We start from the raw sequence: 15286 nt of genomic DNA on the forward strand, positions 1-15286 counted from the left end.
AGTAGTTATGTAGTTAATTAGAATTTACTGAAGACTTATACCCTCTATTATCGCACAATAGTGTTGCTACCATATCTGCTAGGCAGCTCTTCTCTTCTGTTGGACACGCTGTTTCAAGTTGCAAGAGCCAGTAATATGACAAACTTAGGTATTTTTGCTAGTATTTCCAGAGACTGAGAATTTCACTTCTGCAGTGCAATCACCTTCTTTGCCAACATTACCATTTTCCAAATCCACCAACTTGCAAGCATTACAGCTCAAAAACTAATGGGGGAGGCTGCCAAGGAACATTTAAAACATGCAGGAAATGATGTTGGTGATTTATATATAGCCAAATGTCAAGTGTTCACTAATTTTGTGTGTCAGTTTTGAGCCACACAACTAGAGACAATTGTGCCTAATTTCCAGCAGTGTGGATAGCCTGCAGCTCCAAAGGGGAACTGGGACCTGTGTGGCTAAAATTCTTTCCAAATTCAGGACCGAATTTTGAGATGATGTAAATTACCATAGTTCCATTGAAGGCAATAACTGGATATGATGTTCCTATTCACTTGTCTTAAACTGTTGTGTAGTTTTGCTGTGCTTTGTTAAACAGTTGTCATGTTCCACCCTGGAAATACATTTTAATAGTGAGCCACCTCTGTTTCCCTTACCTACTGCTCAGATATATTGTGAAGCTTATTTAGTTAATTTTAGTAACTGACTTGGAGATGTTCATGAAAAAGACTGTGTCGATGCACAGACATTAGTACTATTTTCTTTTGTTAGTACTGATGGTTGCAACTTCCAAATGGTATCACAGCCCACTGCAGAACTTCTGTGCCATTTGTTGTACCATTCATAATGAATTTAAAATAATTTAGTACAATAAACTACGAAACAAAAATGACTAGTCTGCAAAGCACAACACATAAGACATTGGCCACAGCCTTGTTTGTGTCTTTGTGTATACACATCAGCAAGTCAAGTCTGTAGCTCCTTGAATAATAGCAATGAAGTCACTGTACTAAGAAAACTGATTAGACTACGCACACACAGATCTCCATATTGTGCCTGCATCAGGCATATGAACTATCAAATGGGTTGATATTTGTGACTAAGGTCATTCCCTCTATATTTACTCTAAAATATTCTGTTGGCAGGACTTTAATTCAAGGAGATAAAAAAGCAGGGTTTACTATTTTCTGGGCTGATGATGGTCTGGACACTGGACCAATTCTTCTGCAGCGGGAATGTGATGTAGGACGGAACGATACTGTGGATGACTTATATAATCATTTTCTTTTCCCAGAAGGCATAAAAGCTATGGTAAGTCTGCCTGTGCTGAATACAAACATTTTAAAAGGAAAAATATGGCACATCTAATCTTCTTGGAATTTGAACAGAAATGAAATATAATTAGATACTAAAGAAATTGGAATATACTGGACCAGATCTTCAGCTGAAGTAATTCCATTGACTTCAATGGAACTATGCTCATTCACACCACTAGAGGCCCACAATATTTTGAGTAGAGGATAAATCCTGCTCCCTCTGAAGTCAATGAGCCAAATTCATCTCTGATGTAACTCCTTTGACTTCAGTGGAGTTACACCTGCACTGAATTTCCCCTGTTGTTTTAAATTGGACTAATCAGCAGCAAATAGTTTATAGCATCATTGAAAACAGGGACTTGGAGCTTTCAAATAAAAAAAATGAAAATTGGAGACAACATTTCTGTTAGAGCTTCCTTTGTTTTGTTATTTAAAAAAAGGTGACTGTTTCCATGTGTCACAGAAGGCACAAAGACAGTTGCAGTTTGACAGTGTCCCCAGAGCTAATTAACTCTTCTGCACCTTGCTACTATCTGAGCACCACAGCCTGTAAATCTTTACTCACAGGAGTAATCCCATTGAAATCAGTGAGATGATGCAGGGGATTAAGGATTTGCAGGTTTGGGCTCTGTTGTTTAGCAAAATTTCCAGAACCTTGTTTTACTTACTTGTGGAACAGGAAGTCAAATTTAAACCTACAAGTGTGGACTTTGGTGTGTGTGTTGGCGCATATCTGTCTCTCTCTCTCTCTCTCTCTCTCACCCTCCCCCATAACAGAGAACATAGTTTGTTTTTAAAAAATGCTATGTGCATGGAACAGTAGAGAAATCCCCTCCTCCTTTCCTGTTGAATATTGGGAGGGATTTACACGGGAATCTGCCAAGTAATTGCTGTTTTTGCAATTTTCAGCTAAACCTCAATCCTGCAAGGATTATGCAAGTGCTTAGCTTTGTTCACTGTAAGTGAGCAATACGCTTGATGTGAATGGGCCTGTGGTGGATAAAGTTACCAAATGCATAAGTCTTTGCACGATCAGTCCCTTACACTTCAGCAACCCTGGATTAAAAAATAAATAAAAAGCCAAGTCCTGCAGCCTACATAGGAAAAACTTCTACTGACTCTAATAAGTATAACTGAGGGGAGAGTATGTTTAAACAAAGAGAAAATTTGGCCTATTGGAGCAATTAAAACTGCTTTTTTCCTGTTTAGGTAGAAGCTGTCCAGCTAATTGCTGATGGTAAAGCTCCTCAGATACCTCAGCCTGAAGAAGGGGCAACGTATGAAGGGATCCAGAAGAAGGAAAATGCAGAGGTACTGTAGTGTTAACAACACTGTGTTGCTAATCACAATGTAGTTACACTTATGTTCAATGCGCCAAAAGATTTCTGGTGTATTGGTACTACTCCAGTTGAAGCCAGTGAGAATTGTCCCTTTGACTTCAGCATGTGCAGGACCATGTCCTAATTAGCAAGAACAAGTCTGGCACCGGTAGAAAATGCAGAAATATTTTATCATTCTGACTTGTTCTCTACAAGCTCTAGTTGTAGAAATTATTGCTCTAAAAATAAATTAAGGGGCTAATCTCACAAACTCGTCTGAGTATAGTTCGTGCCACACACAGTGTCTTTAAAGACAGTTTAGACAGTGTGTTGTGGTACCAAATACGCTCTGGACTAATTCTGTGTTAAGCAGTTCAGATGTGAAGTCTGGAGCGTACAACTCAGGAGTAGTGCGTAGGAGATATGCACGTAGTAATATGCCCATCCTGCCTGAGAGAGAGATGAGATCTAATAGGGTGTGTACCCAAGCAGGAGCGAGGGTTGTCTGCATTCTAATCCCAGCTCTGACTTCTGCTCAGGCCTTGAGCAAGCTATGGAACCTCTCTGTTTCTGTTTTTATTATTATTAGTCACAAACAAATATGATCTGTACCTCCATGTTCACTTGTGATCACGTTTTAACAAAGTACCTGGATCAAGGCGTCTCAAACTCTGGTCCATGAACCTTTCATAGTCTGCAGAATACCTACTGGTGCTCCAGAGAGAGCTAGATCACATAGTATTGACTTCTTCTCTTTGCTTCCAGCTGTTTTTACAGATGTTTAGCCTCTTCTTTGCAAATAAAAAAAAATGCTATTCCTTAAAAGCAGCTGAAAACAAGGAGAAAGATTAGTTTCCTCTTCTAGGGGCTGCACAGGAGAAGGATTACAAGAGGTAATAGGAGCAGGCCTTAAGGACACGTGCCATCAGCAGTAGCTGCAGCCAAAGAAGAGGCAAGAGATGCCAATGGGAAAGGAATTCCCAGAAGAGAGTGGGAGGAGGCTGTTGAGCAGCACAAACGAAGGAAAACGGGACCAGTTGGCAGAGAAGCATTTGCAGAGGAATAGGGGGAGAGAGAACAGAACTGATGGGAGGAGAAGATTAAATAAAAAGCAATAGTAGCCTGTGATTCCCTTTTCTGAAAACAGCACAAACCCAAGAGCTGCTTGGTTGGGTTTTATTTTTTCCTATCCCAGGATTTGGTTCTGCAAGTGTCAAGAGACCATATGGTCCCTCATGGCCATCACTCATGAAACTTAATCTTCTGTTGAGTCTTTGATAGAGTACCCTACACAGCAAGGGCCTGCTCCTACTCACATTTAAGTCATTGCGAGTTTGCCACTGAATTCAGAGGGAGAAAGTTCAGACTCAAATTACATAATTTACAATGGATCCTGTATTTTATAAATATTACAACCACTTCTAATGACTAGTGTTCAGCTGGTATTTTAAAATGTGGTGTTATTCCTCAAGGACCTAATCCGTAGCCTACCAAGGCTGCTGGAAAGGATCCCATTGACTTCATGGAGCTTTGGATCTGGCTTCTATGAATTTGAAAACACCTAAGGGGCTTAAGAGCACAAGTCTTATTGAAAGTAAATGAGATCTGTGTCCCTAAGTCACTTAGATGCATCTGAATATCCCACCCTCCATTCTTTTCACTAATAAAAAGGGAGAGGCTTATTCCGTGTTTCTTCTTCTGTATTCACGGGGTAGAATGATACTTTTTGATATATTTAAGTTATTAATATCTTAAGATATTTAATCCCTTTGCTCCCAGATTTTTGGATGAATTCCACGATATGTAATAGAGCCCTAGGCAAAGCTCATATGCCCTGGCTTCAGCCTTTTATATTTAGCAACATAATGTCCTATGTAGGATAATCTACACAGCATCAGTGTGTGTAGAACAGCTGCTGTTTCTTAGTATTCTTAATATATCAGACTGCCTGTGAAAATGCATTTGGATTAGACCTTTCTTTTTTTGCCAACAAATTGCTCTGGACTCTCTGCCAGAAACAGATTTCATGGTGGGAAAATTTAATTCTCAGCCAAACAGATGGAGTTTTCAATGAGTATTTTTTTTAAAAAATTATCTAGATAAAGACTATAATGGGAACATATTTTATATGGTTTATTCATGCTCGACTAGTTGTATAATAAGTTTCCTTGCTTTTTCTACCTATTTAAGCAGGGACCTTACCCAAGACTTGGAAAGCCACCATAAATTATATAGCGTGCTATCTGTGACTCCTCCATTACTTTTGCTACAACAGTGCAAACTATTGATAACAGAAGGGGTAAAAAAAACAGCATAGCAAAGCTTTCAATCTGTAGCCTCAATAGAAAGTCTTCATAGGGAGGTTGTGGAATCTCCATCTTTGGAGATACTTAAGAGCAGGTTAGATAAATGTCTGTCCGGGATGGTCTGGACAGTATTTGGTCCTGCCATGAGAGCAGGGGACTGGACTCAATGACTCTGGAGGTCCCTTCCAGTCCTAGAGTCTGTGAATCTATGAAATCTATATAAAATACTGCCTACTGCCTTTTTCTGCCTCAAGAGTTATTGACTGACATTTTTGAAGAGACAAGTGTACAGATGGTTTTCCCAAAATGATCCCGGATCTAGAAAGATAAATGGCTTGGATCACATTCTGGTTGTCCCCATACACTGCTGGACATCATGGGTACACCAGCAAAACAGATTAAGGAAGGATGGCTGAGTCCTAGCTGTTCTGATAATCCCCTGGGGAAGAGGCATATTAGACCTTTGCAACAGATGCACTGGAGGGTTGCTGCTGAGGATGCCTCAGGGAAAAACGAATGCTGTTGTTTAACTAAAATGATGCATGTAAAATTAAAATGAGTTATTAAGAAAAACTTAGAGCCTTTTAGTTTTATTTGTCTATTATTGTAGAGTTATCACACTCGTTAAATTTGTGTCTGTGGTCCCAACCCGGTTCCCCTCACTCAGACTCAGTTGATTGGGAATTCTGCCTTAGTAAGGAGAGCTGGATGAGACGTCTTCTTTTCTCTGTTGTAAAACCCTGTTGTCATCAGCTTATATCATAGCTATAAAATGTTCTCTGAGCTTAAACTAGAGAGACCACTGAATATCATGGGCTTGGTTCTGTAATAAATATTTTTGAAGTCCATATCATATCCCGTAGCAGCAGAAGTGCTAACATAATGCATGCATTGCGTAGGATTACAAGGGCATAGATGGGCTATGCAAAAGGATCCTTAACACAGCCTGATTCATGCATGTTCCTTGCATTAAACTGATTCATTCTCTGAATACCTTGTGTGAATCCCAGGATGTATTAATGTTTCACTTAATAAAGAGTTGATAAAGCGTTAATACATGATTAGGGTTTTAATAATGATTAATCAATTGTTATAGAGTCCCCCAGGGTGCTTATAACTATAAGTAACTCTTTTTACTGATGGGATTGTATCCATCTCTAACACATACTTCTTGTGTCTTTAACATGAATGTAATCTGTCATTTATTAACTCTTTCTGTGAAGGTTCCATTTATAAAAGTTTATAAAGTGGGACCCTTGCATCCTTCATGTGTGATCCTCATACTTATCATATGAATGAGAGACTTTGAAAAGGAAAGCTTGTGCAGAAGCACTTTTGAGTAAGATTCATAGTGTCCCAATTTACAACTCTGATGACTAGCCATCTAGAAAATGTGAGTTTTCCTAACCAAGACCCCTTCTAGATTCTTAAATAAACAACTGAAAGAGAGAAACAACTTGTAGCTGTTATTATTGGAAAGAAATGTTATCTTTATTTATAGCGAGATAGGAAAGAATCAGATCATGCATCTTGACTTCCTAGATTTCTTGGGACAAGCCTGCAGAAGCTTTGCATAACTGGATCCGAGGGCATGATAAAGTACCTGGAGCTTGGACAGTGATTGATGGCCAGGTATGGTCTGTGAAATTTAAGTGTTTCCTTACTTTTCACACCATCTTTGTTATTTGATTTTGTAATAAAAGTTACGGATGAGATGCAGCCTCCTTTTGGTGATCACATGTAACTCCTATTGATAACAATCAGAATATAGATCAAGTCACTTAATAAAATGTATCTGTGATGGCTGCTTCCTCCCCCGGGTGCCACTTGTAACTGGGGTACCATTGAGTCTGCCTCAGCCACCAGCCTGGGCTCCCTTTACACTATATTGCTGAGGCAAGCCAGCCAAGCTCTCCCTCATGTTTCAGACTGCACTTAACCAGCACACATACAGGTAGGGACACACCCAGCTGCAGCTTTACACGCAGATGCTAAGATCACCTAAGGAACTGCCCAGTACTCAAGTGCACACCCTCCTCTGGAGTGCAAACCCAAAATTATACTGTCTTGCACTGCACAGAGAACTGTACAGTATAAGCTCATGAAAATCATCCCCTCCCTCAATGTGAAGAGAGATATGCAATGCTTTTTGCCTCCCAGTTATGAATTCCACACACCGGGTTTTGGACGAGACAAAAACAAGTTTATTAACTACAAAAGATAGATTTTAAGTGGTAAAGGATAGAGTCATAGACTTTAAGGTTAGAAGGGACCATTATGATCGTGTAATCCAGGGTCGGCAACCTACGGCACGCGTGCCAAACACAGCAACAAGCCGATTTTGAGGGGCACACTGCTGCGGTCCTGGCCCCCAGCCCCACTCAGCCCCGCCGCCCAGCACTCTCTCCTGCGGGGGCAGGAGGCAGAAGCTTGGTTCTGTGGCAGCCTGGCTTCCCTCCTCCCCAACTTCTTCCCCCAGTGTGGTGCTTTCCTGCCCCTGCTGCTCTCCTTCCCTGCGCCAATCAGCTGATGGCCCTAGTGAGGGGGAAGGGAGAGAGCGGCAGAGTGTACACAGCTCCATAGCAGAGACAGGGAAGAGGTAGGGACAGGGCCTTGGGGAAGGGGGTGGAACAGGGCATATCCCTTCCAGCCCCCTGCCATGAGCCGCTCAGGGCAGGGGGCTGGGAGCCAGGGCCGGCTCCAGGGTTTTTGCTGCCCCAAGCAGCCAAAAAAAAAAAAAGAAAACCGCAATCACGATCTGCAGCAATTCAGCGGGAGGTCCTTCACTTTGACTGGGAGTGAGGGACGCTCCGCTGAATTGCCGCCGAATAGGTGGATCTGCCGCCCCTCTCCAGAGTGGCTGCCCCAAGCACCTGCTAGCTAAGCTGGTGCCTGGAGCTGGCCCTGCTGGGAGCACCCCTACGAGCCGAGCACCCCAGCCCTTTGCCCTGAGCCCCCCACTCAGACTTCTGACCTGCACCCCCCGCACACCCAGCCCTCTTCCCTGACCCTGAACGCCTCCACACACCCAGCCTTCTGCCCTACGCCCCCCCCACACCCCCACTGCCCTCTTCCCTGACCCCTGACCCCCCCCACACCCCCAGCCTTCTGCCCTGCACCTCCCACACCCCAAGAGCCCTCTGCCCTGACCCCTGAACCCCCCTACACACTCTGCCTTCTGACCTACACCCCCCACACCATCACTGTCCTCTTCTCTGACCCCTGAACACCCCCACACCCCCTCTGCCCTCACCCCCCTCACACCCCCAGCCTTCTGCCCTGCACCCCCCACACCCCCACTGCCCTCTGCCTGAATCCCCACACACCCAGTCTTCTGCCCTCCACCCTCCACACCCTCACTGCCCTCTTCCTGACTTTGAACCCCCCCACCCAGCTTTCTGCCCTGCACCCCACAGCCCCATCCCCTCTGCCCTGACCCCTGAACACCCCCACACCCAGCTTCTGCCTCCCACCCCCTAACCCTCTGCCTGACCCCTGAATCTCCCTCCCCCCCCATCTGGGGTCCCAGCCTCAGGCCCGCTCAGCTGCTGCCAGCCTTGGTCAACAGAACCCGAGGCTGGCACAGCGAGCTGAAGCAGCTGGCAGCATAAGATCAGCATTTTATTAATTTAAATGAAGGCTTCTTATAACATTTGAAAACCTTGTTACTTACATACAACAATAGTTAGTTATATAATAAGACTTATAGAAAGAGACTTCTAAAATGTTAAAATGTATTACTGGCACATGAAACCTTAAATAGAGTGAATAAATGAAGACCTCGGCACACCACTTCTGAAAAGTTGCCGACCCCTGCTCTAATCTGACCTCCTGTACAATGCAGGACACAGAATCTCACCCACCCACTCCTGTAATAAACGTCTAATCTATGCCTGAGCTATTGAAGTCCTCAAATCATGGTTTAAAGACTTCAAGGTGCAGAGAATCCTCTAGCAAGTGACCCGTGCCCCATGCTGCAGAGGAAGGTGAAAAACCTCCAGGGCTTCTGTCAATCTTCCCTGGAGGAAAATTCCTTCCCGACCCCAAATATGGTGATCAGCCTAATCCTGAGGATGTGGGCAAGACTCACCAGCCAGACAACCAGGGAAGAATTCTCTGTAATAACTCAGATCCCACCCCATCTAACAGGATAAGTTGGGGGATGGGGGGAGGGCGTAGCAGCCTGCTGGCAGCTGCTGTCCCTTCCTTACAGGTTCTGGTGACGTAGGTAGCCTGTTTAGGGAGTAAGGGGGGCTCTTTGTGCCCTCTTTGGCCCCTTCACAGGTCCATGGCAGTACTCACAGTTGAGTTTTAGTAAATAACATTAGGACATTTTCCAAGCAGACTCAATTTAGTCATTATAATTGTTATTTAATATTTATATTACCATATTGCCCAAAGGCCCTAATCAGGATCTGTGCCCCACTGTGGTAAGCACTGTGTAAACACTGAGATGGATACTGTGTTTGCCTTCCAAAGCTTGCGGTGTAAGAAGACAAGAAACAAGGGCCTGGCCTGGAGTTATGTAGCTGTCACTCACAGGATTTTCCTGGGCTTGCATTTGGGCAAAGGCTTGCATATGCTGGGTTGTAACGACCCACAAATAATATAGTCACACAATTTTTGCAGTTTACGTGTAACTGGAACCAAAGGACTATTATCCCCCATTAATAGCAGGAAAACAAATTGCATTTTCAGCATGTTGAGAGAGATTTAGAGCCTATGCATCTGTCATTGATTTTGTTTTGTAGATGGTTACTTTCTATGGGTCATCATTACTGGATGGGCCAGTGCCTCCTGGACAACCGTTGGCAATAAAAGGCACTGCAAAACCTGGGCTTATAACCAAAAATGGCCTAGTTCTTTTTGGTAATGATGGAAAGATGGTAAGTGTTCAACAAGATAAATAGTGTAGCCAGAGGGTGGGGCGCACGAGCAAGGGACGTGAAAAACTGTATGGACTGATCAACATTAGGAGAAAATGTAAACTGTATGGAAATTTCATACCATTCAAATCCAAGTGTAATCTTTGCAATGCTAGTGATAGCAGCCAGGTAATCAGCCATGAAAATGTCAATCTTCTATTATTTCATGAAGAGTGCTAAATGCTATTCTGTTCTTTATCTTAGGTATTGTCAGGATCCTGGGTGAGGGTAGGCAGGACTAATGGTGGGAGCTTGGGATCCCAGAACTGAAAGCAGGGGTCAGACCAGGATCAGGGTTAAGAATCAAGCTGAGGGTTATGTCAGAGTTATGAGCTAAGCCGAGGGTCAAAAACAGTCAGGAATCTGGCAGATGCTGGATCCGTGTCAGAGTTCCAGGAGTCGATCTGGAGTCAGAATCCAAGTTAAGAGCTGAGATCAGAACCAGGAGTTCACTAACAGAGGAGCTGGGCAGTCATGACAAGTAGCTAAGGATTCTCATTGTTGCCTGGGCACTTGCTGGTGTGCCCCATGGACTTATACAGGGACAGGGTGTCAATCAGGGATTGCTGAAACCAGTGTCAGTCAGATCACCCTGGGTAGAACTTCCCACCAACCTGAGCAGATTGTTTGCAGAGACTAATTAGGTTCCAGATGCCACCAGCTGGCAGCATGGGGATGGTGCTTGTCCGGTAACCTTACAGTCTGTGTTCATGTCCCACTGATCCTTACAGGCATTTCCCTACCACCCATCATATGTTCATTTCTATGTACCTATACTTACTATAGTTTGTGGTGAAGAAAATATTTAAAGATACCTTTATCACAGATTTGAGATTTCCTAGCAGACATTTACTCATTTCATTATTATTCGAGTATCAGAGGGGTAGCCATGTTAGTCTGGATCTATAAAAGCAGCAGAGAATCCTGTGGCACCTTACAGACTAACAGACGTTTTGGAGCATGAGCTTTTGTGGGCGAATACCCACTTCGTCAGATGCATGCATTCACCCACGAAAGCTCATGCTCCAAAACGTCTGTTAGTCTATAAGGTGCCACAGGATTATTATTCGAATTAACACATTAATTTCTCCTTAGTATGTTTTACAGTCTTTCCATCAACTTAAATCATATTCCCTCTTTTTCAGTTGTTGGTGAGAAATCTACAGTTTGAGGATGGAAAAATGATCCCTGCATCTAAATACTTTTCATCTGATGAGATGTCTGTCTTAGAACTTACAGAAGAGGAGAAAAAGATGGCGGAAGATATCAAGGTAATTCTGTAAACTAGTTCAGCAGGATATTAGTTTACAGAAAAGCATTAAAGACGTCTAGGCACAGACATGATATAACTTTTATTTAAATGTGCAATGTGTATATTTCTTAACAAAATATATACAAAAGTACAAGAATGAATGTTAAGCTATTAAAATTAATTCAGATGTGATTGGAGATCAGATTAGGTGTTCACAAATGTATATATAGTCCTAGAAACTTTTTCTTTAGATATAAGTGATTGATTCTAAAGACCAAGTGTTGGACCAAGTCAAGAAGAATGGTTTTGGATTATATGTGATGAGTGAGGCAGACACACTTCAAAGCAGAGTCAGAGCACCAGCACAACTTCTCCCTGCCACAGTGAGGCCTTAGACACCAAACAGGCGTTATTTTTTTCAGGGGAACATTCATCAGCAAGATTTCATCTTATTTCGAAAACAGAATCTCAGAGCTTCTCTACACTGCCCCACATTTTGGACCCTGAGGCCGTGAAGATCATTGCACATGAAAGTGCTGTGCTGGACTCCCCTGTGGGGATGCTGCGGGTTCATGTTCAAGGATTCCTGTGACAGAACGCTGAACTGTATTTTACTGTTCAGCCACTAAGGGCACCATGTGTGACATCCCATATTTAAGCTAACTTCAGCCATAGGTGGCAGAACTTTAAAGGATCTTAATGAAGACACGTCTCTTGTGTATCTCTCTGAGAAGAAAGCCCTGTAGTCAGTCTTTATCTGATACAGAAGCCTGACTTGCTAGAAGCAGCCATGTACTGGACCACGTACAAGAAGTACTTCACAGTTCCTGGTTCTTGTTAGTGGAGTCCTCAGACAGGGCAACATTAATGTGAACTAGGAACCTTTTAGTCTGCAGCATCCACATGGGAGAGTTGAAGCTCAACAGTTAGGTGCATACTGCTTTTCACACTTCTGTAGTCTGAACTACGGGGCCGTACTATAGACAGACTCAAGCAGAGTATAAGGTTTTGTCTACACTGGCAAGTGAAAGACAAAACTTTTGTAGTTCAGACATGTTAAAAAAAATACAACCCCAAAAGACAAAAGTGTTGTCCATGAGGAGTGCTGGTATGAACAGCGCTTCGTCAGCAGGAGCGTTCTCCTGCCAACAACGCTAATACCGCTTGTTGGGGTTGGAAGTTTTTTGTCTGGACAAACAGTAGCTACACTGCACGCCTTTTAGCGGCACAGCTGTAGAAGCACAGCCGTGCCGCTAAAAGCTGCGTAGTGCAGACATAGCCCAAGAAACAATATTTCTTAGAGATGTGAATTGCCTTATTTGGTTCAGTGGAGACAACTTGAAACCAAATTATAAGAATTTAAACATGCATATTCTCAGCAATTTCACCCCCATTTTACCAGAAATATCCATCTAGTGTATTTAGTCTATAGTACTACCTTTCAGCCCTTCCCCAGTGCCAAAAGTCCCTGCTGGACATATCCAACTACCAACTATTCAATCCTCCTGAGCCCGCCCTCTTCACACCTCATGGGATCAGTTCCTATACATCTAAAATGGTGCTATTATTTGGAAGATTACGGTTATAATAACGATGGGCAAGAAAACTATTGATATTGCATTGAATTTTGCTGCATTGTTATGCAACATAATGTTGGGGGAAATAATTTTCATGCACAACAGGAACCCTTTTATAGTACCACTACTACTAATTGTGGAATGTTATGCTGGAAGGTGCTAATGGCTGTCATCAAGTGGGTCTTTGAGCTTTAGACAATGGCAGAGCTGGTTAAAGCTGATGGGTGTGCTGAGCACCCTTCTTTCAGGCTAAGGCAGGGGTGGGCAAACTATGGCTCCCAGGCCAGATCTGGCCCATGAGCCATTTTCAGCCAGCCCACGAGCTGCCGCGGAGGAGTGGGGTTGAGAGCTGCACAACGTGGCTCGGCCGCACTCTGGCGCTCAGGCCGGGGTGCTGAGTCAGGGGCACTACCCTGTGGCTTGGGCCCACTCCAGCTGGGGCGCAGGGTCCAGGGCCACACCATGCAGCTCCTGGAAACTGCGGCATGGCCCCACTGCGGCCAGTGGCCCCCTCCAGTGCTCCAATGGCAGCTGAGGGGCCAGTGCCTGTGGACCGGGCAGCGTGCAGAGCCACCTGGCCGCGCCTCCATGTAGGAGCCGGTGAAGGGACATGCCACTGCTTCCGGGAGCTGCTTGAGGTAAGCACCACTTGGAGCCTTCACCCCTGAGCCTCTCTCCACACCCCAACTCCCTGTCTCAGCCCTGATCCCCCACCTGCTCTCCAAACTCCTCGGTCCCAGCCCAGAGTACCCTCCTACACCCCAAACTCCTCATTTCCAGCCCCACCCCAGAGCCCACACCCCCAACCAGAGCCCTCACTCCCTCCAGCACCCCAACCTCAATTTTGTGAGCATTCATGACCCTCCGTACAATTTCTATTCCCCAGTGTGGCCCTCGGGCCAAAAAGTTTGCCCACCCCTGGGCTAAGGGGAAGGAGCAGCTAAACCCATTTTATGTAACGATTGTTGGAAATAATGGGAGACTACTGCCCAAGATAACTGGCCACATAGCAAAACCTGAGCAGTTTCCTGGGACTGATTGCAAATGCACAGCCTAAAAGGGATTGCTTGGCAAGTTGTGTGTGTGTGAAAATAAGAAAGCCACCAGGAAGCAAGAGAATGAAGCATGACCTTGAGGGGGAGCAGAGGGACAGAGCTCCTTGGGGCACAGGTTTTTCTGCAGAGGCAGGCTTGGAAAATGTGAGCAAAGAAACTGCCTGCTGCTGTTTGTTCCTACTGCGTTCTGGGAACCAGGACTTTGTGTACGTGCTCTATAAATGGGCAGCGACTGGGGAGGGAATGGGAGGCATTGCCCCCTCAAACTAGAGGCAACACAGGGGAGAGGACATGGGATCATGTACCCCCCAGATTTCTGCCTTCCATTTAGCACAGAGGTTTTCAAACTGTGTGGCGTGCTGTCCTAGGGGGACATGCCCCACAGTTTGAAAACTCACCACCTGCCAGGAGCCAGCAGATCTGAAGCTGGTGGGAGTCACCCGGCCCACAGCTCTTTTCGCTGTGGAAGCTGGATGCAGGCTGGCTGCCTAGCAGCCCTCCCTGCCCTGCTCCCCGAGCAAGGCCACCTCTGCGGGGCCAGGCATTCCCTAGGCAGGGGGAGCAGCACAGCTCCAAGCTGCACCCCTGATGTGCGCTTGCTTCTCCTCCGAAGGAGCCCCACATGTCCCCCTGCATGTGCCACCTCTGTTCCTATCTCCCAAATATAAAAGTCAAACTATGCCTATGTTTGTAAATAATCATGATTGCAGCCAGAAGACTGGGGGGTGGAAGCTGGCTGTTAAGGGGGGTGAGGAGCACCAAAGGGAGAGTGAGGGGAGCTACTGTGGCACAATGGAGGACATCCTGTTCCAGGCTGGAAATGGGCATCCCGGCAGTTCTTCAGCAGCTGGCGCTCTGTGTGCCAGTGCTCCCCTGTCCCCAACCCAGGTGCCTGTGCACTCTCCTGCAACCTGGCAGCTGGGGCACATGTTCCTCCCTGGACCTGATGTCTCTGCTAGGTCCTGCAGTAGCTAGAAGATGGGGAGAGGAGAGCTGTCTATTTCTACTTGCTTCCTAACAGCCAGCCTGATCTCCAGCCCCTCCTCAGAGTTCTGCTCTGACCTCCACCCCCAGTGCATGCATGCAGGGGTGGAAGCATAACCAGGTTCTACTCTCACTCCGTGAGATATTGCAGGAGAGAAAACACATGTCAGACAGCACCCACGCTATATCCATTGTTGGAGTATGGCCCATAACCTCATTCTGCTGGCCCTGATTGCAACAAAGAAATAGCTCATACTCAGATGATTCATAGCATCAGTTCCCCAAATCAAAACAAACCTGCAAAGCCCCCCATACTGGCTAACTGCTCAGGTCAAAGGGTCAAACAGTAATTTCTCCTGTCACACTAAAAAAATGCAAACTGTATACATGCAAATCATTAGCATGGTGGTTGTAGCAAAAATGCTCATTTGCTTTTCTGGCTTCCTCTTTTAGTATCCCTAGAAGTAATTGATTTTAAAGAAGCCGATATGTTTAAAAATGTATACGCAGACCTACATTAGTGTCAGTGAACTGATGTTTTATGCCATTAGGGGA

General features: G+C 44.9%; 1 protein-coding gene across 1 annotated transcript in view; it reads left to right on the forward strand.

Moving 5' to 3' along the window:
• ALDH1L2 (aldehyde dehydrogenase 1 family member L2) overlaps positions 1-15286 on the forward strand; it is a 52363-nt gene that overhangs the window by 16333 nt on the left and 20744 nt on the right. Inside the window, exons 4-8 of the mRNA XM_032762385.2 lie at positions 1143-1308; positions 2523-2624; positions 6481-6570; positions 9690-9824; positions 11009-11134. Coding sequence (XP_032618276.1) covers positions 1143-1308; positions 2523-2624; positions 6481-6570; positions 9690-9824; positions 11009-11134 — 619 coding nt within the window. The remainder of the gene's footprint in view (positions 1-1142; positions 1309-2522; positions 2625-6480; positions 6571-9689; positions 9825-11008; positions 11135-15286) is intronic.

Source organism: Chelonoidis abingdonii, chromosome 1, assembly GCF_003597395.2.
Source record: "Chelonoidis abingdonii isolate Lonesome George chromosome 1, CheloAbing_2.0, whole genome shotgun sequence".
NCBI lineage: Eukaryota > Metazoa > Chordata > Testudines > Testudinidae > Chelonoidis > Chelonoidis abingdonii.